This window comes from Acanthopagrus latus, chromosome 3 (genome assembly GCF_904848185.1).
Source record: "Acanthopagrus latus isolate v.2019 chromosome 3, fAcaLat1.1, whole genome shotgun sequence".
NCBI lineage: Eukaryota > Metazoa > Chordata > Actinopteri > Spariformes > Sparidae > Acanthopagrus > Acanthopagrus latus.
The window spans coordinates 12,420,537-12,445,958 of record NC_051041.1 but is presented as its reverse complement, the minus strand read 5'-3'; the positions used below and the strand labels follow the sequence as shown (position 1 = coordinate 12,445,958).

General features: G+C 42.5%; 2 protein-coding genes across 3 annotated transcripts in view; one reads left to right on the top strand and one right to left on the bottom strand.

The window, feature by feature from the left end:
* Nucleotides 1-555: 555 nt before the first annotated feature.
* Nucleotides 556-17,428, top strand: pip4p2 (phosphatidylinositol-4,5-bisphosphate 4-phosphatase 2). 2 transcript variants are annotated; one of them, XM_037094022.1, is made up of 7 exons: nt 556-1,104; nt 8,091-8,215; nt 9,812-9,918; nt 10,030-10,153; nt 11,868-11,920; nt 14,437-14,527; nt 15,886-17,428. In XM_037094022.1, the coding sequence occupies exons 1-7, from the start codon at nt 999-1,001 to the stop codon at nt 16,027-16,029; spliced, it is 750 nt and encodes a 249-aa protein (XP_036949917.1). In that variant the 5' UTR covers nt 556-998; the 3' UTR covers nt 16,030-17,428. The 2 variants fall into 2 exon arrangements, with proteins under 2 accessions (XP_036949917.1, XP_036949915.1); XM_037094020.1 differs by having other exon boundaries at nt 568-1,104; nt 8,067-8,215.
* Nucleotides 17,429-19,596: 2,168 nt separating this feature from the next.
* necab1 (N-terminal EF-hand calcium binding protein 1) overlaps nt 19,597-25,422 on the bottom strand; it is a 30,961-nt gene continuing 25,135 nt past the window's right edge. Inside the window, exons 10-13 of the mRNA XM_037094188.1 lie at nt 22,820-22,932; nt 21,621-21,698; nt 21,195-21,286; nt 19,597-20,304 (exon numbers count right to left, since the gene is read on the bottom strand). Of these exons, the coding sequence (XP_036950083.1) occupies nt 20,276-20,304; nt 21,195-21,286; nt 21,621-21,698; nt 22,820-22,932 (312 nt within the window). The 3' untranslated portion in view covers nt 19,597-20,275. The remainder of the gene's footprint in view (nt 20,305-21,194; nt 21,287-21,620; nt 21,699-22,819; nt 22,933-25,422) is intronic.

Sequence of the window (25,422 nt, the reverse complement as noted above, 5' to 3'; positions counted from 1 at the left end):
CAGGTAGTTTCTCCTTAAGAGGTGAATTATTAGACTATCAAACTAGACTGTCGGACTAGATGGTTTCGGAGAAGAAATTCAAACTCAGAATTGTAATATTGAAAATACTAATGAGGTCATAATACAAACTCACACTCACACAATACTACCCTTATTGTGAATATTATAAAAAATATAGCTAATCATACAGACTCAGAATATTTATCTTTTCCATAAGTGAATATGCAAGCTGCTCTCAGAGGAAAATATGGTCTCTAGAACACTGTTTGAAGCCAGAGAGGTGGCAGGGTCCGCCAAATGTAACTGAACTAAATCAGAATGAAATCGTGTTGTCTTTTGTTTGTTTATTCAACAAAGAGAAGTTTGTTTTATTCATAACATTAGTTTGTTTGTTTAGTCGCTGAAGATCTTCCTCTTCCCAAAACTACATAATGCACCTTTAAGAAAAAGATTAATCAAAACAGAGAGCATTGATTTCTGCGCTTTTAATAATCCTACAGTGACATCTAGCGGTGAACACCGGGAATCGCTGCTTTATTGATCTTTCAAGCCTCCCTCATTAAAACACTGACATGTTATCCTCCTGTTTACAGTCTGAGCGCCACATTTGATAGTGTTATTGGCGAACATTTCAAAATAAACCCGTGCGCCACTAAATATAATCACATTTCCTGGTTTTCGTGTCGAATTCCTTCACAGTCTCCGGCGTGTGTGGAGCTCCGGGAGCAGGGGCGCTGCTCAGCCCCGGGGTCATGTCAGCGAGGGGGCGGGGCGGGGAGAGGAGAGGGGAGGGGCGGGGGAATCACCGCGGAGCTCCTCCCCCTCCAGGCTGCCGTCACCGGGGCTGCTGGACCGGAGCGACTCGGCACCAACAACCAAGAAGCCGCCGGCTGCTCCTCCGTGCTGAGTGAAGACTCGGTGCAGCCAGGAGCCTCCCCGCCGCCGCCTCCTCCGCCTCCTCCTCCGCCGCCGCCCCGTCGTCTCTCACGGCTGTCGACATGGCCTCCGACGGCATGGACGAGCGATCTCCGCTGCTGTCGGGCCCCAACTCGGAGAATGTGACCCCCACCGCTCCCCCGTACCTGCAGGATTCAAGTCCCCGAGGTAAACACACGACATGACCGCAGCCCTGCCCGCCTGCCTGCCTGCCTCCCTCCCCTGCATGCTGAATCATTTCGGGGCGTATCGTGTTTGTGCGTAAATAAAAACTGCAGCAAGGCAAGGCAAGGCAAGGGCAGTGAGGGAAAGGTGGAGCCTCCACTGTGAGAACTGGAGCAGTGGGTTAGAGACGAGAAAGGAAAAGAGGGCCTTACAATAACAGCCAGCTCTTGTTTTTACTGCAGAAGAAAAAAAATATATAAAAATGCTTACATCACTACTCACTGACGGCATGTGAAAGGTTTTTTGGGGGGGATGATAGCTAGCTACGAGTCGTGATGTGGCACTGTGAGGCCTCGGTGGATGTGTTGGTGTTGTTGACTGACGGGAGGAGAGGGAGAGGAGAGGAGATGACCCATTGCAGAGGAAGGCAGCCTAGCCTTTTGTCCCAGCTGCCAATCGACAAAGAAAAAAACAAAACAAAACAAGAAATGTCCAGATGTGTCCGAGGCAGCCAAAAATCAATGTCAGAGTCACATCATCAGTGTGCTCCTCTGCATCACGATGGGACCACGAACGACAAATATCCTGATCCTTGGATCTGTCGTTTCATGCGGTGCATCTTCAGTCCAGTGGCAAAAAAACAAACAAAAAAACCCCCCCAAAAACATGTGCGTTGACAGCCAGGAAACTGACACGCTGTCCGCATCCTGATTGGTGAACACTTGGATGTAGGTTACAGCACCTTAAATGCAGGCAGGGACTGAATGACCCAGGCAATCACAACCCATAAATCCTCTCTGTCTGGGAGATCCCTGCCAGGAGGGACCGGGCCTTCTGAGATGAGACGTAGTCTGATCTAAATTCTGAATTCTGTTTCACTTGATCACACAGGCTGTTTCTTTCATCCAGATCAGACCCTCGCCTCAAATGTTTTCTCTTTCATTTCCACGTGATGTTAAAGGAAAAAAATCAGCCTCAGACACAGTGAGCAAAGTCTTCCTCAGACTGCTGTAATGCTCTTTTCCACGAGCATTTCGGGCCAAACAGCTGATATATAAAAAAACCCCAAAACAAAACATGTGTGTTGTTCTGGAGCCGTCTAATCTCGCACAGTTCATATTTCTGGATTATTCATAAAGACTTTGTGTCGGCCTGTCTGGTTTTTCACAGCACTGACTAAGCAAAATAAAAAAAAAAATCATAAAATGAATGTAAGAATATTTCATGGCCCACTTTTTCTCCTCTCCTCTCCTCTCCTCTCCTCTCCTCTCCTCTCCTCTCCTCTCCTCTCCTCTCCACCTCCCTCTCTGCAGTCTGGATTACAGCTAATTCTGCTTTCTTTTGGGGTTTGTTGAGTCCTCAGCCAGCCAATTTGTGAGATGGATTAATTTGAGTCAGACGCCCGAAACTGTGGTGTTTTCCCTAAAGCGCAATAACTGCGATTAAAGCCCTGACTCATAATCAGCTGAGCAAAAGATGTGTTTTGTGAAAGTGACCCAAATCTCTGAGGTGTTGACTGAATAATCTGAGGCGGAGATTTGCTGTATTTTCCTCCAGCCTTCACAGCATGGTGGTGGTGATGGTGGTGATGGTGGTGAGGGGCGGAGACCAATGACCTTGGCTGCCTCTGAGTGGTCAGATTGCTCACTGTGCATAATTTTGCTGCCACCTGCTTGATTTTTTATTTATTTATATATTTATCTGGATTGCAGAACAAATTGCAACAAAAACCGTGACTGTGTTGTAATCTTGGCGGTGATTAATGAATTATTCAGTTTTACATCTGTTCAGAAACGTCGCTTGCCCGACAAAGAAAAAGCTGTTAAAATCCCCTCTTTTTTATTAGTAGATTTTGCGGTGATCCAGGGGAACTGTGGAGGATTAAATGTTGTTATTGTCAACACATCCAATGAGAAGACAAGAAAGGTCTGTCTAGTCTTCTTCCTCTGTGCCACAGAGCTCCATTGTTGTCCAAAAACTATTAAAGACACGCTGAGCCACGCTATCGCACTGGTAGACGTGTTGCTTTTCTGCTCTTTATTGACCAACTCATTTTATCCATGCGTGTACTTTGTTCTCCAGGATACATACTGATTTCATCACGCAATTTAAATAACACGAGACAAGGAACATTCACGAGCTCAAGAATCATCTGATAACTCTGACATAAGTCAGAAAAAGAAGATCAAAATGAAAAGATAATGATCGTAATTATAAAGGATACATTCACAGAAAAAGTACTCACCCTCATGCCAAAGAGAAGTTGGGTGCAGTCTTGTAGTCCACAAGACATTTCCTTTTCAGCTTTACAGCAAAAAAACGTCGGCACATTCTCCTAAACAACTCAAGAGGATGGAGACTGATTTTAAAACAACTAAAGGAGAAGATGAAAATGGCTCTGTACAGCTCATCTGGCATTGTCCAAGTTTCTGGAAGCCCTGAGATCCCAAATGAATTTCACAAGATGTTATTTACAGGCTTTCTTCACTGTTGCCGTGAAGCTAAAAGCGCTGGGAACTCCCTTTGGGAACTGCAGAGCCTCCTGAAACTTTGGATTACGCCGGGACGAGCTGTATGGAGCCATTTTGTGCTTACTTTCAGTTGTTTTCTTTCATTTTAAAACAAGTCCCCAACTACGTCAGCTGCTCAGGAGAACGTTGCAGCGCTCTTTTTGTTGTGAAGTTCCAAAAATGTGTTGTAGACTAAGAAACCGCACCCGACTTTCCATCACGCATGTGGGTGAGTAGGTAGTGACTGAATGGAATTTTTTGGTTGAACTTACCCTTTAAGTACTAACATTAAATAGCAGAAGAAAGCTGGATGCTTAATATTGGAATAATGGGCCCTCATAGTGTTTTATTGTAATAGTTGAAGTTACTCAGCCTTGTGATGAGGAATGTTCCATGATTACCGTCAACGTGGGAGCTGTAGTTTGTGTCGGTGCTACATCCACCGTCACTGTATACGTGTGCTCTTATATCACACTGTACATGAAAATAAAACAAAACGATATTCCAAGTCTCATTTTATGACGTTGATCTGGTTTATTTATGTATGTCAGCAGCGGCGCTCGTGGCTGAAGGTGCGGTGGTTTGCTGCGGAGGAGTTGCCTCCGAAAAAAGCAACCGCTTCAGTGGCGTGAAAGCCCTCTGAGAGAAACGAGGAGAGGCACTCCATCAAACAAAAAGCCGTGCACGCCATCAAAGTGATGTAGTAACTGGATCCGAAGCACGAGACGAGACGTGCCCCAGCGCTTTATGGCGATTGATCAGAGCATAAAGCAGTCAAACGCCAAACTGGATACATTTCTCTGATGGGCATCACCTAGAGCTGCGACAATTAATCAGTTAGATACATTTTTGATTAATCAGTTTGAGTAATAACATTTTTAAGAATAAAAACAGTCCAAATTCTCTGCTTCATGCTTCTTAATTGTGAATATTTCCTGGTTTCTTTACTGTTCTGTGACAGTTAACTGAATATCTTTGGGTTGCGGACAAAAGAAGAAGCTTGAGAACTGCTATTTGATTAGTATAAGAAATTAACCAACAGATTGATCCAGAATGAAAATAAGCTTTTGTTGTCTATCCATATAATCATCATGTGCCATCATGACTGCCGTTATTGATGCAATGTATAATTTTAAGGCCACACCGCTCACTAAATGTGTATTCATCCGCAGCTGAAAATAATCCATAGCAAATTTCTCCATTACCTCCTGTTTAAGTAGCTTTGGTGAGAAGCTACGACTACTGCTACTACAGCTGTCTTTTTCAAATATGAACTTCAAATGTGTGGCCACTCTGGCAGAAAGTACTGAGACGGACCAATTAATTGTTGTTTTTTTGACAATAAGCAGAGTATGGAACAACACCAGCCTCATCCTTTAGCCTCTCAGAGCTCTAGCTTTCATACAGCATGGGCGACGGGAAACATCCCTGAGCGGTTCGTGTCAGTAAAGCAGCCTCTCACTTCATCACCACAAACCACACGTCCCACAGTCAGTCAGCCTGCGATGTCTCCAGCCAGGCCGGACGTGTCGTTCGCTGTACTGTATGTTTGCGGTGCTGCTGGTGGTTGTAGTAGAGCGTCTTCTCATCTTACCTCTGGCTCTGGGGTCGCTGACAGTGAAAACCTATAGCTGCCATATGCCATCTAAGGCATGCATTAGTGCAGTAGAGATGGGGGGGGGGGGCGAGTACAGACAGGCTTCTGCTGATGCTCAACAGAGAAGCGCTGACTGTGCTAGAGTTCAAGGATTTATTTCGGTCTGTTTATGTAAGAATTTCAGGTTTAAGAAGTGTGGCCGCTCAGTGTCACATTTAGGATTATTTCAGCTCGGCGTTGTGTGTAAGAAACCTGCCCACAGCAGGAGCGTCATGTCTTTGGCGTGCTCTGCTTGTATTTACGGCCCTGGTTGCTCAGCTGCAGGCGGGTTGTCCCATCTGTCCCCGTGGCGCCGACTGGTCAAGTGTCACTGATTCTCTGAGCCAAGCTCGTTTACCTGTTAACTCGTCCAATTATCTCATTCAGAGCGAGATGAGAAGGAAATTGGTCACTTGTCATCAGATGCCTCCATTGTGTTTGGTGATTAGACTTAACAAATGCTTCATAATATATCACAATAGACTGTGATACACTGTCTCAGCATGTCTATTACTTGTCTATAATGATTCTTTCCATTGTTGATCATCTTTTCAATTAACTGATTAATTGTGTGGTCGGTAACATATCAGCAAATACTGATAAAAGCCTGTCACATTTCCCTCAGCCCAGGTTTTAAATAATCCTCAACTAGTTTGTTGATCGATCAACCGCTTTTACTACGTTTTTTGTTTGTCAAAAAAAGTCTAAATTCTCTGATTCAAGCTTCCTCAATGTGAACATTTATGACAGTTAAGTGAAAATCTTTGTGTCGCTGGCAAAACGAGACATTTAAGGACGTAATTTGGGGCTTCAGGAAACAGTGATCAACATTATTCAGCATTTTCCAACATTTAATAGACCCAATCAATCAAATAGCAGAGAAAACATGGCACGGCACAAAAATGAAAAGTGCAAAGACCTGAGATGTTTAGTTTCCTGTCATTAGAAGGCTCTTCGCATTGGAAAAACTGATCCTAGTGTGTTTTGGGGCATTTTTGTCTGCAATGTGATCAAACGTTTATCAGAATTGCTTCCCTGAGCTGAGCAGTAAATCTGTCTGTAGCTTACAAATATGATGAATCCTGGTAGTTATTCTAACTCCAGACACACACATTTAATAAGACTTTGCTTCTAGATCGAATTAGTAGGAAGTGTTATATATTCGATGGATTATTTTTTAATACAAAAAGCTTTTTGCACAGTTATTGTTGCGCGTTCGTACATTTTCTTTTAGATTAAACGATTACTAAACAAAGACTCAATTAATTTAAGGTTCAGTAAGGTGGGTTGATGGCGATGTAAGCGTGTTGCAATAGTATTCACATGTGTCTGTGAGGTATGCAGGAGTACTACAGTAGTAGTAAAGGTAGCGGCTGGTGCAAACCTATGGATTAAGTGTATTAACACCCTGAAAAACACATGGAATGTAGACTAATAACTCGAGGTTAATGTGGGATTAAACAGTGCAGAGTTCAGTAGAGCCGGAGTTGTTCCACAGTGGTTCTTTCAGACGTTGCGGGAAAATCTTTAAGTCTTTGATCGTTTTCATTACTCCTGTTTGACTAGTGTTTTAGGGTCCACAATCAGTGGCCTGGCTCTTTCTTCGTTTCTCAGTCCATACAGTTAGGCGCTTATAAGCCACATTAGCGGAAACATTTCAGCGAAAGTCATCACGCATGTCTAAAATCCACTGCCGTTACATGCTTCTTTCAAGTCAAGCAGCTTGACAGTAGAAGACTTCACGTATTTATGCTGTGTATGTTTTCATAAATCAATTGTCTCACATCAGATGCTACAAATGCTGAAAACATCAGAAAACTTACTCATACGTTGCATGTTAACTCTGCTGCTCGGCAGTGAGCGGATTCTTACTGTCACCGTGGTGTCTAAAAGGCTCCATTGTTTCTTTCTAAAACACAGAAGTGTTCGGACAAAGAGAGGAGAGTCACATGTTGAGCAATCAGAGCCGTACACGGGCCGTCATGGGTTTGCATACAGCATGTGGATGTTTCCAGGCTGCAGGGGATCTGCTATACACTATGTCATATAGTTCTTTGAGACAAGTTGGTTCTTAAATTTATTTTGACTGGTAATAACTGTAAGTCATGCTCTTCTGCAGCTATGATTTGTTTTGCGATGAATCAATTCTTTGTTTCGGCGATCAGTTTTATTATCTGTTACCATGCTGGTTATTCTCATGCTCAGTGTTTTTCAGTCCAGGCCTGATTCAAATGTTCAGCTCGTCATCGGCCTGTTAGCGACCCGTTCATCTGAATCAGGTGCATGCAGAGCAGGGGGCCCCGGGTCCTGAATTAAAAAAAACATTGTCTTAAATGATGCATTGTGATATTTTACAATCAGAAAATAGGTCACAGTTTTGCAGAGCCGAAAGTGACGTCTTGGATTATATTTTTGTCTACAGCTACAGCCTGATTCCAAAATCAGTACAAAGACTCTCCCTTTAATTTGACCTCATGAGCTTTGTATGCCTACTCTGAATTTGATGCCAGTGACACATTTCATACAAGTAGGCACAGGCGCAGCAAAAGACTGATAAAAACACCTGATTGGAGCCTTCCACAGGTGAATGGGTTGCTTGTTAACAGGTGATGGTAAAAACAGACACATTGCGACATTCAGGTCAGTTCATACGTGAAGCGAACCTCCTGAGTTCCTGTGATAACGTCTGTGTACAAAACCCCAACCCTCCTTCCCCCCACTGGACACAAACATCCAGGTTTTGATCACTGAAGTCTCATAGTTGCATGCGATTAACAGCTGGCCGTGTGTCGTGTGCTTTGCCCTCCTTCTTCTCAAAGCCGAACTACCTCCTCCTTACACAGCCATCGCCAGCCCCGACGCCGGCGGTGTGCCTGTCATCAACTGCCGGGTCTGCCAGTCGCTCATCAACCTGGACGGAAAGCTGCATCAGCACGTGGTGAAGTGCACCGTCTGCAATGAAGCCACGGTAAGTGCACGCTGGGGTGAATTGCTGCCGGTGGTGACATCACAGAGTCGGGAGAGACATTTAGTGATGTGTTTAGATTGAGCTGCTCTCCTCCCCTCTTTTGAACGGTCAATCACACGCGGCAGTCACGTCAGCTCTGTGCTCACATCTGTGTGACTCTCCGGCATCGTTTTGTTGTGACAAAAACCTGTTGTTTTGTCAGCAATCAAGAGAGAGGGCATTAGCTTTGGATGCCATTTATCGACTGTTTCTCAGCTTTAGATCAATCAGACAGTCCAGGGGAAATTGCTCCAGATGACAGAATGTGTCACCGAGTGACTGAAGGCTTGATGGAGCTGTCAGTGGAGGCAGCAGGGAGAATGAACGACTGTCATCACAGACGCTCGGGTGGGAAATGCCATCTCCACTGACTGATAATCTGCGGTTCTCATGTGTCGCCGCAGCGACGATGATGTTCTGTTAGACCGGATCCAAAACAGTATGCAGTGTGTAGTGGTTCTAGTTCTGGAAATGTACGGCATGGAACAAAACGAAGGAAAGTATGGGAAATACTTTAGTTTCAAGACTATCGTCCATATTCTGTTTTATAGAATATATAAAATTGAGAATTTCTAAAGGTGAACTGATTGAACAAGCAGAGAGGTTTTCATGGTGTTCCTGCACCAGAGCTGCTTCTGCACCTGTAGGCCACAGCCCGGCAATCAGCCCTTCAACAAGTACCTTGTGACTGTACAAAATCATTGCCTAAATTATGTGTGAAAAACTGTGGCAGCGTCTTTTTATTGCATACAAACATACAGTACATACCATCACAAACAACCTAATATTAAAGGACAAGTTCACCCAGTGTTGAAAATTCGGCCATTATCTGTTCATCCTCATGCTGATGGGAAGTCGCATAAAGTTTCAGAGTTAACAAAACATTTCTGGAGCTACACAACAAAACTGCGTTGCAACATTCTCCTCAACAGTTGGGGTATATGTGGACTTGTTTCAGTTTGAAAGCAAACATACAGCTCATCTGGCCCAATTCAAGTCTTTTCAAGTACATTTTGGATGTCAGGTCTTCTGGAGACTTGGTTTACATTGGACAAGGTTTTTGTAGCCTTTATAGTTTTTTTTGAGTTGTTTTTTTTAACATGTTACAACAAGTCCCCATCTGCCTCAGTTGTTCAGGGGAGCGCTGCATCTCTGTTTTGCAGTGAAGCTCCAGAAATGTTATGTGGACTGATGTGGGCTACAAAACATCACCCAATGAATTTGACTGAGCTCTGCAGTGATTACGGTAATTATCAGACTTCTGAACCAAAAAAAGGGAACTCTGCCTTTTTGTGGCAGCTTTCATGGTCCTTTCCATGGAGACAGTAAATAAACAAGGCTGCACAGAAACAAATTATGTGACTTTTTCCAACTCATTTTTGGTCGATGATTTTACGCAGCACTTTTTCTACCCTTTTGGGTCTGAAAGGCTCTGCTGTGTTCCTTGTACAGTGTTTTAAATCAACTGTCCTCCTCTTTTTATGTGTTTGTTTTCACGTTGTGTATATAATCTTGTTGCATTACTCAGTGAGTTGATTCCGATGTGTTGCCTTCCAGCCCATCAAGAACCCCCCAACGGGGAAGAAATATGTGAGGTGTCCCTGTAACTGCCTGCTCATCTGTAAAGACACGTCCAGGAGGATAGGATGTCCTCGACCGAACTGGTAGGTTCCCCACATTTCTTGTGTGTTTACTTCTTGCTGATAACGCTCAAACCATGCCCTGTTTATAGGTGACACTCACAAGCTCGTCCTCTTCTTTGTTTCCTCCGACAGTAGACGCATCATCAACCTGAGCCCGGTGATGGTCATCCCAGAGGAGCAGCCCGCCCAGCCGGCTCTGCCCATCCAGCCAGAGGGCATGAGGGTGGTCTGCGGTCACTGTGGCAACACCTTCCTAGTACGTACACCCACCACATTAACCGATCTCACCAATCACAGAGGTGCTCATGCAGCATTGTGTCGCTGTGCTGTTGTTGGTACGTGCATATTAATAAACTGGAGAGCTGAACCACAGCCTGTTCTTTCGTATTTGGTGATGGGGAGTAGGGAGCAGCTTGTTGTGCCGTATGTCAGGTCTATTTGCAGGTTAATGACACATTTCTCTTGTTGATCTTTTACCTTTGTCGAAATGAAACTCTCCATCCAGTTGCAGATTGCCACGGATGTTTCTCAAGCAGCTCGCATGCGTTTCTCTGCACGTTTCCTTCCCTCTTGTGGCTCGTAAAGAGTCCAACCTTGTTACAGTGTGGTAGCGGCACAGATTGTTCCCATCTTCAGTGTGAATTGTCTTCCTGCACCTTGTGTTGAGGATACTGTTTATTTTTTGACATGGAGGTTTAAACACCTTTTTGCTCCTATTGTCACACCACATATTAATAAAACGAACTGCCATGCATCTCACTGAAGAAAAGAGAGGCAGAGCCCGAGCTGCTGAGTCAGTGCGACACCGGCTCGCGTGTCAAAATATTGTCCTCTTACTGTGTGCACGTTGTTGCTTGCGCCGTCTGTAGGGCAGTGAGGACGCCAGGTCATCCCAGCCAATGTCTGGCCTCCCCAGCGATGGCTCTCCCCCAGCACAACAGCAGGTTGAGAACGCTGGTCATACTGGACATATTAACAACAGGCTAACCCGCTCCACTTCAATCTGCGGCCTTATTTACACCGGTGATCATATGATTTTGCACACATCTGGCTTTGAAGAGTATAGAGACCCAAAAGTAAATATTTTATTTTTATTATCTTGTATCAGTGACCTTTGTTTTCATCATAAATAGTAGTATATGTAAGAGGAAATATGTATTTATGGTTTGGGGGTGAACAGTCCTTTAATATGTTCCCTAATGTTTTACAATATACCTTTTCATATTAGTACAGACATCATATACTGTAAAATCACCTTTTTGTCATATATCATTAACAGCCCATAATCATTACTCCTCCGTCTAAATCATTAATTTATAGGTAATCGTATTAATATTGTACTTGTATAATCATCCGGTGATATTACAATATATGGTTGTGTTTTAGTTATATTACAGCTGTAACAACAGTATGATTAATATTTAAAGACAAGGTGAATCAAAGGTCTATGATATAGTTAAATTAATTAGAGAGCATGAGAAAGAAAAAATCAACTTTAATGGCTTTGTTGAAGAGGACTTTAGTGAAAGAGAGGTGAATTTGATGTTGAACTGTGCAAAACGTTCCAGAGGTTCTGGCCTGAATTTGCCCTGGAAGCAGCTTCTTTTGAATATTTCCTTCCTCCTCTGAAGCCAGATGTCAGATGCCACATATTAAACTTGTGTAAATAAGACTTGATATGAAATTACGCTGACCTGTGATGGGATATTGTCATAACTCTGCTTTTTTTTTTTTAACACCAGAACACCAACTAATACATCCTGAGAATGATTTGTAGGTGCTAATATCCGACCTTTTGATATTTTCTCCTAAACAGAAATAATGAATAGATTTCCATGGTGCAATCCGTCATAACCGATCATGTGAAATCATTCCCGGTTGGTTTTGTGTTGATTGGTCCGAAGGTACAGTTGAATTATGTGAAGTTGTTTCTGTGTGTTAATAGTGACTGTCTTTCTGTCTCCGCACAGTGGATGGAGCTTCGGTTTAACACGCTAGCCAAGTGTCCCCACTGCAAAAAAATGTGAGTCCATAACACTTTCATTTAACCCCCAAATGTCACAGTGACACACATTTTACAGCGTGTAAGTGTTTGATGGCGGTCAGTTACAGCTGACATTTTCATTTATCTGTGTGAAATGTAAATCGGATCAGTGATTTATTTTCTGTTGCATTAGGATTATATTTAGTCTTTGGATGGACATTCTTTACAAAATCAAGTCTGATCATTTTTCATATACTATTATTTTGTGATCTTAATCACCGTATCTGTGTCTTATTAAGTACAGTATAAGCTTTTGTTTCTGACTTCCTGGATGATGTTTGTTTTGATGCCATTTGTTTTCATGTCTTTTCTGCATGAGAACCATTTTGCAGTCTCTTACAACACGTCTAAGTGTAAAATCCTGCTCAGTAACACCAGATCTGCAATGATTTATGTCGAAGTCACATTATCGTTGCCTGTTTTTACGCATGAAGACTGTTTACAGACAGTTTTCTTGTACTCATAATGTAACTTTGAATAAAAAGTGTCAGGAATCTGCAACTTAACTTTCATGTTGTGCAGAAAATAAATGACAGGAGCTGCCAAAATAAATCAGATGTCGTCTCAAACACAAAAAAGCATACATTTATATGTAAAGCTTAACATCCTGAATCACTGGTTTGGTATTTATTGGACAGAATACACTGCAGCCCTGGCCTGGGGACACTGGGTGGGTTTAAGTCAGAAACTAGAAAAATTCTCATGTGATGTCATTCCAGCTCTCTTAATGAACGTGTTGCTGCTGAGTTTTGCTCCACAGAGCTTTTGAATCCTTACATTGATCTGAGGCCAACATATCCAGGTCCAAAGCCTTTATCTTAATCTTACTTTCTGGAGCGTTCTGTACATGAAAGGAAACACCATGTTTTTATTACAGAGAGCAATCATTGACTTCCCACCTCTGCTTTGTCACCTATCAGCCATGTCTAGTCCCTATAGGGTTTTGTTTTGTTACAGCTTGTCCGAGATGTGAACCCTTTCTCCGGCTATCGCTGCTGGAGCAGTTTTGAAGTGCTCGCTCTCTGGATGAATTCAGTCAGATGCAGAGCTTTAGAGGTCTGGACTTTGTAGTTCTTGGAAGGAGAAGGGAGAAGGGAGGATGGGGGAGGAGGTAACGGAGGCTAATCTAGACGTGTGACAGGAATTAGAGCCTGGCCTCAATACATGTAATGGTAATGAGGTGGGAGGGTCACGGGGGCTGAGAGGCGGCGGGAGGTATGTTTGAAGGTGATGACGTGGGCAGGCAGTGATGCTGAGACAAGCTGCAGACAAAACATGCTGTCTTTGGAAGGAACATGGAACATGGAAGGAAAAGGAACATGTACTTTACTTGAGTATTTCCATTTCACGCTGTTTTATAGCTTTACTTCTAAAGATTGTTTGCTCCTCTACTTTTCTTTGACAACTTAAGCAACCAGTTACTTTGAAAATGTAGTTAATAATACAAAATATAATGTCAATAAAACAAACAGTGGACTGTTTCACCTGTATAGCACAGCAGGAAAGTCTTCTGGGAGGCCATTAAACCATCACATCTGTTTCTTATGACACTCTTTGACTCTCCATTTCTGTTTATTCTCTCTGTGGCTGTTGGTCCTTTTTTGCTCTCTGGCTCTTTTATGTCTCAAAAAAAAAAAAAAAGTCACCAGAAGTCTTGGAACAGAAGTCAGATCAGAACAGTCATGTGATGGCTTCACCTTGACGCTTAAAAAAGGAATCGAAACCTTTTCAGAGAGAAAACAACACATGTAAAAAGTGTTGTAGTGTTCCCAGTCAGACTGATAATTCTCGTAGAGCAAGTGACATCTCTGGCCATGTAAATCTTTAAAAAAAAAGACAAAACACATCACTTGAGAACAAGCTTTCCTCCACGTGAAGTCACAGGTCAGATGGATGAGGTGGTCAGGTGGTACACATGTAAATGAGGAGGCGCTTGCTTAAGAAAGGGAGAGAAGGTAAGAAATCAGGTGATCAGGCCCCTCTAAGCCATCTGAATGCCAGTGATTCCTGAAGAATGCTTGAGTCCCGTCACATGAGAGGCATGTGAAGGCAGTGAGGAAGGAGGAGGAGGAGGAGGAGGAGGAAAGCAGGACGGATGCCAGTCTGGCTCTTCGGGGCAGTTGACTTTTCATGCGTTTTGTTGAGGTTTGTTGGTGGCTGCACATCATGTGACCGGCCTGCCTGTGTAACTTTTAAAAGAGGAAGAGAGATATTTTTTTTGGGGGGGGGGCTCACGGGATTGTCGTGGAGTGGAGATCACTGGGGAGAAAGGGTGGGACAGAGAAAGTAGGAGGCAGATCATCAGGCAAACCCTTCAACCATATCAGAAAAATGTGTCTGAATATGTTAAACTATTCTCAAAGGATGATATTTGTGTCAGGACTGGTGCCTTTTTACTTTGTCAAACAAATGTTTCCTGTTCTGAAACCCTTTAACAGTCTCTCTTTGCCTTTTTTTCCCCCCTCTGCTGTTTGCTTCTCAATCTCTTTCCCCAGATCCTCTGTTGGCAGTGCGCTCCCCAGGAGGCGCTGTTGTGCTTATATAACCATAGGAATGATCTGCATTTTCATTGGCGTGGGTTTAACAGTAAGTACCGTCTCTGTGTCATTTGTATTTCAGCACACAAGTGAATGCTTTCAAAGCAAAAGCCACAAAGCGCTTCACAAAGAATATCCAATAGGAGGAGCAACAAAGTAGAAGTGACGAAGGAGAACGAACATATCAGAACAAAAAAGGTCATCTTTGAACCGAAACGCAAGATGCACTCTACGACATCCTTAACGTGGTGATGTTTAGCGGTTATAATGATGAGGATTTTCACCATCTTATTTTTGACATGATAGCTTGCTGGCATTGGCTTAACTTCTGGGGCCGACACACGTTTTTTGCAAGGATCCGGTCAAAAACCATCGATTGTAAAGAATAGTGGACAAACCATCCGGGTGTGAAAAGTGAAGCGAATGTGGAAATGCCCTTAAACCTGCATTCTTCCTAATGGTCAGCATTATTACTTTAGTAAAGACATCCTTAAGTTGAGTTTATAGTCTCAGTCACAAGTTTCAATTTGTCAACACCGCGTGAAGTTCACTTTGTGAATGATGGTACGATTTAGAATAAAAACTGATGATAAAGCGGGCTGTACGTTCGTGTGTGGCCACCTTGCGGTTGACAAGTTGCTGCCACGGTGACCATCAGTCGCGTTATCATGGTATCATGATTCCTCGGCTGATCCAGTCTCTCGTCCAAGTGCAGCCACTTGGCTGCTGCTGTGATGCCAAACTCCAGGCTTGGTAATGGTAGTCCACAAACTCTTTTATGTTAAGTTAAGACGTCGTGGTGGGTTTAAACTTCATAATTAACCAATGTATTAGAGGATTGGGGTCAATACACTTCATCCTGAGGGATTCACTCAAAAACACAAAAGTTAATGGTGAAGCCAGATGACAAGTCAGGTGTTGGGCCAGCTGACTGGCAGACATAGAGGCCTTCATTAGACGCTGGTTCGCTGACCTGAGAAACTTTATGCCACCATGTGGAAAGAGCAATCCAGAAATGTACACACCTTTTTTTAAATAGATATAAAAAAGAGACATGAAGGGACAATTCTTGTGGATTTGTTTTCCACCATGAGTGCGTGATCGTGCAGTAAATCAGATACACTCTGACCCTTTAATCCACCGCACTGTTCAGTAAACAAAAACTGCACTATGTATAAACAGTCACATGTTGTTCAGTTTTCCATGCCATACAGAAGTCACGTCAGACTTTGTGTAATCATATAATCACTTCATAATGATCCAAAGGGATTATAGCCCTTAGTATTTAGATTTAGATGGTGCTGATGTTTCTGTTGATGTGGAGCACTGACTCAGTGCTGGATCCTGACACCGAACATAAATGAAATGCAGTGAAATATGATAAATTAATTGTGATTTTGTTGGCAGGTTGGTACTCGGGGCTTTGCCAGTCGTTACAACGCCACCTACGTCTCCTGGGCATTCGCCTACCTGCTGGGCCTCATCTGTCTGATACGAGCCTGCTACTGGGGTGCTATCAAAGTCAGCTACCCAGAGAACAGCTTCGCTTAGAGCGGGTCCTGGTAAGGCCCGGCCCGGCCCGGCCCAGCCCAGCCCGGCTGGAAGAACAAACCACACTTTTAGTTTTTTTCATGTTGTTCAGATTTCAAACCGGTCATGTTCAGCGGAGTGGAACATACGGACGGGAGTGTGTTTGAGAGGTGTACTGTACGTGTGAAGAGGTGTATGTCGGAGGCGCATCTTGTTGTGTTCGTCTGATATGTTTTAGACTCGCTGAACAAAGCTGACGTGTGTCGATCAGCCCTCCTACTCGTCCGCAAGGACTCAAATCCTGCCCAGGTGTTTGCCAAAATACAGAATCAAGAACTTGAGAAAAACTGTGATTTTTTTTTTTCTTTTTTCTTGATGAATGCCAAAATTAGCTGATTTAAAAATGGTAGTTGAGCAAACTGGTTGGATTTGGTCTTTCTGGAGCAGTGTCTGTGTTGTTTTTTCAGCTGATACCCACTTGATTTCTTTTGTTACTGAGCAGACCAAAATGAGACAGCCTCCTACGAACAGTTCGCCCGTTGCACTACGATTATATGCAATTGTACGTGTTGTTTTGCTGCTAGTTTGACTCCAGTTACAGAAAGCTGCGCATCCATATTGTATTGTAACATTTACCTTGCCTGTGTATACTGACATAGTATTGCTATATGATTTTAACTCTCGAAAAATGATCGTTTTTTTTTTAAGATAAATCCTCCTCGAAATACCCTTGTGTGCCAACTTCGCAGCCCAGTATTAGTCGAGAAGAGCATCAGATCAACAGGAGCTTGTTTTTGTTTTTAAATCAAAGTGTTGATTTTTCTTTATTTTTGTGTGTGTGCGCCATGCAGCTTTTTAACTCACTCCAGCAATAATCTTTTTTTTTTTTTTGAGCGGTTTAGTTCCTGTCGTGTTCTTCACTGTGCTTTCGTTGCCTTCTCACCGGTGGGCTCAAGTTTGCATGTCGACTTGTTTCTGTTCCATCACCGAGGTGGCGTTTGTTCCGTTTCAGAGAGGTCACCGAAGCGTACGATGTTCCTGTCTTTGCTCCTTCTGCCTGTGAGTTAGAATGTAAACCCTCCTCCTCCTCCTCCTCCTCCTCCCCAGCGCTTATATCCACCGCTCTCAGACCTCCAGTGAACTCTGTGCTAGCTAGCATTGCTATAGGCTAACTCAGCATCCTATCTCTTGACCTTAAACCAGTGGGCACAGTTCAGACTTCTGACCTTGTTTTGAATGTGATGATGATGATGATGATGATGATGAAGCAGAAAATAATGTTTAAAAAAAAAAAAAAAAAAGTTTGTACATAGTTCAAATTCAGTACCCGGAAAACTGTAGTGAGAGGTGGAAGGAGAGGACGGCTCGTGGGTCTTTTTAAAGATGATAATTTATCAATAAAATGAAAAACCTGCCTGAATTGTTCTGATTGTTTTATTTATTTGTTTTTTGGCTGTGAAGTTTCAGACACATTTAAAGATGCATACAGCGCTGTGTGTCCGTCGGTTTGGCCTCAGTGTGTGCAGACTTCATGAAGGGTAAGACAGACAAGAGTACGCATGCAATGCTGTTGCTGTCCATCCGAAGACAATTTTAACAAAAGCTCAAAAGAAGATTTTTTTGTTATTATTATTATTATTTAGAAAATGCAAATGAGCGTATCTGACAATAAAATTAGTTTCCCATTAACATTCTTACTTCTGCTCCACCACAAATAAAACCAGAGGAAACAATTAAGCTGGACGTAACTTATTTATATTCAGGTATTCTGTGTGACCAACAGGTTGTTATAGTGGTGATGAAAGTCTTTTCATCTCTTTCCTTTTTGGTACAGACAGAATAATGACTTTCAGTGATGTAGCTGTGGTTTTGACACTGTACAGTCAGTAAAAGCCAGATGACAACAGTTACCATTTAAACTTGTGCCCCCTCACCTTGTGGCAGCCCGACCTACATAAGAATATATATAATTTTTAAATCTAGAGGGGAAGCTACTTGGACAATCAACCAATAAACAAATGCCTCTTCACGGGATAATCGAACTGAACTGTGCACCTATGAGCCCCAGTGAAATAAAATGTCGGAACTGAAGGTGCATAGAGGCTTTGGGTTCAAGAATAAACACAGTTTTGTCACTAGAATGACGTGGGGCAGCCAAGAAAACACAATAGGGACTAAACAGACCAGAGTTTCTGGCTGGCAATCCAAGGGGATGAAATGAGTCAGGGACTGATTCAGAGTGAGCGTGAGGGCCCCCTCTGTGCCACTCTTCACCTCTTTTAAGCCTTGACAAAAAGGGCATTGTCACGCCATGATTGACTGGGGGAGGAAGGCCCCCGAGCTGCTTCCACTCCTCAGCCAGGAGTCAGTTTCAACCGCCCTGCGCACAGGTGATCTGAGTCTCCTGACATTTAGTCCAGAGTGGATTTTGAAAATCAGCCTAAAACAAAAGGGAGTCTTAAACAATGAGTCTGCAACAACCTTAATGAAGGAGTTACGCTCTAGACCTGCTCAATTAGGAAAGTCTCATGAGACGACTCTTGTTGCGACTTGGCGTTGTACAAATGGAGACTGATCGATTGACCCGATTACCCTCGTCATCATCCTGATCGGTCCACGGTGTTTTGTAGGTGCACTGAACTTCAACCTGACCTGATGTCTCATCAGACCAGAACAAATGAAACGACCTGTGATGGTGTGAAGGGCCTGAAATCTTTCATCTAGTTGTTGTCATGCAGATTCACTGTGATTGCTTGATTTATAGCAATGATACATACATTAAAGAAAGCATCAAGTTGACTCTTAAAGAAAAAAAAAAGCTTAATGGCAATATTTTCACTATAAGCTGTTTTTGAGTACATTTCTAGTGCATACTTTTTCTTCAGGATTGCATATTTTCCCCTTTAGTACTTTTCAGTAATTGTAGTAATATTTTTGTTTCTTCGGTACTAGGATGCCAGGGTTCCCTTTGTGACACCAACTTTATTATTGTTTGTTTGCATTGCTTTGCACTATAATCTCCACACATCCACATCAACACTGTTTGATGCCACTGACACACACATCCCATCTTACCGTTCACTGTTTAGTTTCCTGTCTTTATCGATAAATATATTGCATCGGATCATTTTGCACTCCTTGTCCTTTCCCATTTTTTTGTCATGGCCCAAAGGCCAAAGGCCACGACAACAAGGTGATGACACCAACCAACTGAAAAGCCAGATTTACTTCACAGTAATATGGTCTTTTGTAACTGCAGTACTGGTACATGTCCAAGGGGTGGTGACATTGGCAAACATTTGTGAAATGAGTCTGTGGAAGTCTCTCTCTCTGTCTTTCATAGTGTGCTTGTGTGTGCATGTGCATGTGTGTCCTATGGTCTTTTACCTACAATTGCCCTAAAGGTCAAAAGACAACCATTTTGTGAAATGTCATGTTGAAATTTGGTGCTTTTAAGGGCACAAATTCCATATTTTTAAAAAAACAAAAAATTGTTAACTTTGAGACGTCCTTCTGGCAGACAAATATGAGAACAAACCAATCACCAGTCAAACCACGGCAGTCCAAAAAGAGTGAAAGATACGCACATGATTTACACAACAATATAGTGTCTTTATTTATGACCAACAGATTTTTATCTCAGTTTGACACAATAATACAGAAACAACAGAATAATGGTTTAATGAGCTCCCCAGAGCTGCTACAATTGATACAATTATATCTGTCCTCCTCTCTCCCTCTCTCTATCTCTCTCTATCTCTCCTTCACACACACACACACACACACACACACACACACACACACACACACACACACACACACACACACAAACACACACACATACACACGCACACACACAAATACACTCTCTGTGTCAAGCACATTCACCGCACGCTTCAGCTCTCTTGATCCACCCCGGGCTGAAGATGATGTCACGTCAAACACAGTGATGATGTCAGATCATCAGATGGGTCTCTGTCTGACGAGGTCATTGCTTTTAGGACGTCAGAGCGTCGTCTAGGGGTGTGAATAAAACACGCACACGTGGGCTATATCAGCTACCACCTAACTATGAAGGAACATGGAGGTCATAAAATTGATACTAATCACCATGACTTCACGAGTTTGTGTTGAGTTAGTGTGTGTGGGTGAGTGTGTGGGTGTGTTTTGTCTGTGTGTGTGCATGTGCGTGTCCTGATGTGTTGACAGGCGGTTGTTTGCTCTCTGCACCCGTCAGTAACGACCTGTGAAGGGTGCCCGTCCAATTTCAGTTGTTGTTGAGGACCCACCATGAGGCTGCGGAGGAGACGGAGAAAATAAAACCAAAAATGATATAAAAGAAGATTCAGTGGGCCCCAGAAAAGAACCCCAATCAGTTCGACACTGAGGGCATTCTCCTCACACACACTACACTGGACAAATTTACTCAGCGTTCCCTCTGCTCTGCTCGTGTGGTAATGTGAAGAGGGCAATGATGCTTGTGAGACAAGGTTAAGTTAATTCTATTCTAAAAATGTCAGTGGGCAAAAGTATTAGGGATAGAAAATTAGTGAATACATACAATGTTTGACTTTATTTGGCAAAAGTGGAAGACTGAGAGGCCTTTTTGACATTTAAATGTAATTCTACATGACATGTTCAGCGCTTAAGCCAGTATTCATCCAGTTTGACCACAAAATAAACAAAACTGAAATGACAACAAAAACACACCACCACCAATAATAACATTTGAAATAAAAAAATAAAAATGAACCGAAAACAACACAAAATGTCAGCACAATAAAAGACAATGACATCTCAGTTGTAACTTTAAAGCTGATTTTAAACAAATCAATAAACTTAAGATTATAACGAGGATTGTGAGATGTGGTTATAAGTTTTCCTAAGTTAAATAAGTTGGTTCTTGTGTTGAGACTTTCTTTTTTTGTTTCAGTATTTCAAGACGTTCTATCACCTCTACAGGCTGGAATACTCAACTTTGACAAATTTTACATTCATATTCGACTAGAATTGATAAAAATTAAGTTCTAGTTGTTTGGGGATAGTTTGTCTTTTTGATTGATGAGGCACCCGAGGCTAAGACGTTTACTCTTTATAAAGATCACTCTGCTGACCTCATCAAATGCGATGGTTTGAGAGATGTGGGCTAATAAATCATGACTAGGAGCTATAGTGAATGTTCTTACCGGGAACCAGCATGGTGGTGACGAGCTCAGGGGTCTCCAGGAAGTCCACATTCCCCCTCTGGAAGGTCTTACTGTAGTTGGTCTGCAGGTGACTGTGCGGAGGAAACAACAAGATCCACTCACTTCAAGACACCACTGTACTGAGGCTATTTGCTGCTAACACTTGGCTAATTAAAACCTAATTCGGTTTAATTGAGTGTAAAACAGTCTTCATTTTCCACAAGTTCCTCTCTGTATCTCTGCTCGTAGTGAGGTCTCTGTCACAGCGACACTCAGCAAACTTCATAGAGAAAATCGTCACTGATCACAGTGTGAAGCAGACCTTCTCTCACTCAGATCAAGCTACCCAACAAACATAATTTAGGGTTTAGCTGAACAGGCCACGCTGCATTAGTCACGGTGCATATGGTGCATGCGAACACTTACTTCTTCCACACGTTGTTGTGCTCCCAGAATTCATAGAGAATGAAGCGTGATTCATTTGCCAGCCGCTGAGCTGCGATGCTGCCAAATGCAAAACAAGACAGAGCACAAGTCATGCAATCGCTAATTGGTGCTCTACATCATGCCCCCCCCCCCCCGCCCTGCCTCTCTGTCTGCATCTTGTCCTCGAATTATGATTATATTATAGTGTTTTGGTCTCTGAGTTTTTGGTCTCATTAAACGCGACCGAGTATTTACAGAAACTGTCACGACGGAGAAGACAAATGTCATGTTTTCCTTCGGGCAGCCGGAAGTTGTCTGAAACCAAAGTGACAGTTGATGTGAGAGCTATTTTTGTGCCACAAAGTGTCAAAGGGTGACAAAGCGGATGCTTAAAAAAGTCTTTGGCTGGTGAAGATGCAAATGCTCTGCCATCTCCTGACCTGATGTGCGGCAGTCTGATACAACGCAAATGCCAGAGCATGTCTTCAGTTCTGACAGGACCCGGGTTTACTGACGGCCATGTTTCTATTTTAAAGCCGCATGAATAATTTAACTCTGCGCATAATCTCAGCCAACTTTCTCAGTGAGGTTATGATACACACTGATTGGCCAAAAGGACCCGCTGCCATGGCTTTGGGTTTTAGTTTAGTCATTTCCTGTTTTATTTTCCTGAGTTCACTCTCCCCTTGTCATGTTACATTTTACACTTCCTGTCTTTGTCTTTTTCCCGCCTCTCCTTCACCTGTGTTTCATTACTTGATCAGTCTTTGTGTATTAGTGCCACATTTCACGTACTTGGAACTTTGTAAAAAAAAACAAACAACCTTGTCCGTGTTGAAACATTTACTTCAACATACACACTGACCTAATAGGACAACAAGATTTCATACTGTTGTGCCTTGTTTATTTTTGGCGGACCCTGCCACCTTCCTATCTTCAAACAGTGTTCTTGGATCTTATTTTCCTCTGAGAAAAGCTTGTTCATTCAGTTATGGAGCAAAAGAGGAGGGACGCTGCTTCCAGGATGAACATGTAATTGATTACAATAATACACTATGTAAGTGTCAAATGTTAATTTTCTGCACTGGTCTTTGCTTTTCTTTTGGATGCTTCTTTTACTCTCATGCCCCTCCGAATGAAAGATTTTAAATGTTGGACAGAATGAAGACAAACGAACAAAGAGAATGATCTGAACTGACTGTAGACATCCAGTCTGGGCACAGGCACACTCCATGTACTGTCTGAGAGCCAAACGAAACTCCTCCAGCTCCTCCTCCAGCACCGAGAGCTGCCTCTGGACGATCAGGATGTGCTGTGAAGACAAAAACAAGTGAAGACTTTGCCTCCCGTGAACTCTGGCGGAGGTTGGAGATGAGATCTCCTGGCGGGGCTTCACGTCGGCTCAGTGTGTTGGCTTTTGTAATATGACTGATGATTAACATGATTACATTCAGCCTTTTTTTTTCTCACACTTCGGAACCTGATGAAGAAAAAAAGCATCTGTTTATTGTATAAAGGTGTGAACAGCAGGGAACAAGAAACAGGAATACCCGGTGTAATCCTGATAATAGAAAGCCTGATAATCATTTCCTGCAGCTGACGAGGAACTGTTGACAGAGGAAGAGAGGCTGATATGAACAGGAATTGAATGGTGTGCCCATTGGCCTGAGGTATGTGTGTGTGTGTGTGTGTGTGTGTGTGTGTGTGTGTGTGTGTGTGTGTGTGTGTGTATGTGTGTGTGTGTGTGTGTGCATGCGTATGTGTGTTAATGAGTGCGACTGTTAAAACACCTCAGGACTCTCCCTCAGCTAATTTAGGAGAGACGCACTCAAACACACATACAGACAAACAGACAGACAGACAGACAGACACACACACACACACACACACAAGGAGACACGGGCACTCACGCATGTAAACGCGCACACATAACACAGTCACACCATCGCACATCTCGCCTCGTGTCCCGGGTCATGACTGGTTTTCTGTCAGCGGCGCATTCATTCCCAATTACATATTGATTAATTCAAACACACACACGTAGACACACACTGACGCATCTGCATCGAGTGGGTGATGAGACATGACGGAGACATGTAATATTCATATGCATGGCTTCATTCGTACTGCAGTGCTATGACACCGCTGGTACACACTTAAAAATACGCATGCGAGTGAAATGAATGATTATAAATGAATAAAATCTTCTCTTATGTGAAGACTTGCTGTTTTTCTTTCTCTGTTTAAAATAATTTTAAACTGAATCTTATCGGTTTTTGGCTGGAAAAGACATTTTAAGCTGTCCTCTCAGGGCTTTTGCACCATTTTCTGACTTTTATTTTGAGACAAAATAAGTAAAAGAACTATCAAGATCCTAATCATACTCTTTACCCAAGAGGCCTGGTGGCCATCTCTGACCGTTTATAGGCTCAATCACTGATGCTTGTTTATTTATGAAGCCATCCTGGGTAAACCCCCAATCTCACATTTGCACTTTGATTGAAAAGAGCTCTGAGTGTAGTAATAGTCTGAGATCAACAGGTATGATTTGACTGTCAGTTCAAGTGTACAGAGTGCTCTGCTCCCCTCACTTGCAATGGCTTTCTGTCTGATTCTATAGCTGGTGATTGAATCCATTGGTAATGGACTGTACGTAGGTATTTCAAGTCATTCGATATCTTTGTATATATCTTCTGTGCTCTGTGTTTCCCTGTTGTTTATTGCTGTGTTGTTGTCTATGACTTTTTTTATCCTGCTATCTTGGCAAGATCTTCCCTGATATAAGGGATCGTAGATCTCAATGGGACTAACCTTGTTAAAAGAAGTTAAACAAAATAGATAAAAAAGAAGATGATAACGAAAACAACTCTGGAAATGTATTATGGAGAAGATACAGTTGCTGAAATATTACACTGACTTTACTCACTAGTGTGATTCTTACATGTGATATATCACATGCCAGCGTTTAGGCTGATGCATGTGCCATGTTATAATCATACCAGTGACCAATGAGCATTATAATGACTCTGTTATCTGGAACATATTTATAAAAACTTGGGAATAGCGTCTCTATGTGTTGATTTCACATGTTTTTTCGCTGTGAAAAATCACATGTGGCTTTAGGTGAAATCACATGAGATGAATTTCCACATGTGCTGACCAACATCACATGTTCATTTTTATCATTTAACATTTCCTTTTTTATTTAAAAAGCAGGAACCTCAAATCATTTTTAGCTGTTCAATCAAACACATCTGTCTGTCCTCAAAAATATATAAGCAAGGAGGCTTAAAATGTCTAATTAGTGAAACATTTTTCAAAATAATAACACTGGTAATAACTGGTTTTAAAATCTGGACCTTGGAATCAAATGCTGTAAACAATCTTTCCAAAAAGAAAACTTCCATCTACTACTATCTAAACTATATTGGAACACTATATTCTCCCTGCTCTTCCAGTGAAGAAGAGAAATCCTCCTGTGAGTGTTTGTGTTGCTCTGCTGTGATTGTCACTGAGTCACTCGTCAGCTACAGAGAGTTCTTCAGCCATGAAATGAGCGACATAAAGCTCGGCCGGAAATAGCAGTTTCCCCTTCGCTCTGCCATGTGGACGCTGAGGTTAAACACCTGCGTACTGTGCATGAAGTAAAAAAAAAAAAAAAAAATCACCTAACACAAGAACACAACACAAGCCTGGAGGACATTTACTCTGTCGGCTGGTTTATACACATGGGTAGAGAAAGCAAATGTGTGCCCTGTTATTATGGTATTCACACTGTGCATATATACTTTAGCCAACTGAC

What these genes read in the sequence shown, in the direction of transcription:
- pip4p2 (XM_037094020.1), top strand. Translation starts at nt 999, where the DNA reads ATGGCCTCCGACGGCATGGACGAGCGATCTCCGCTGCTGTCGGGCCCC. An exon ending in CCGTCTGCAATGAAGCCACG is followed by an intron (nt 8,216 to 9,811) that starts GTAAGTGCACGC and finishes GTTGCCTTCCAG; the next exon opens with CCCATCAAGAACCCCCCAAC. An exon ending in ACTGTGGCAACACCTTCCTA is followed by an intron (nt 10,154 to 11,867) that starts GTACGTACACCC and finishes GTCTCCGCACAG; the next exon opens with TGGATGGAGCTTCGGTTTAA.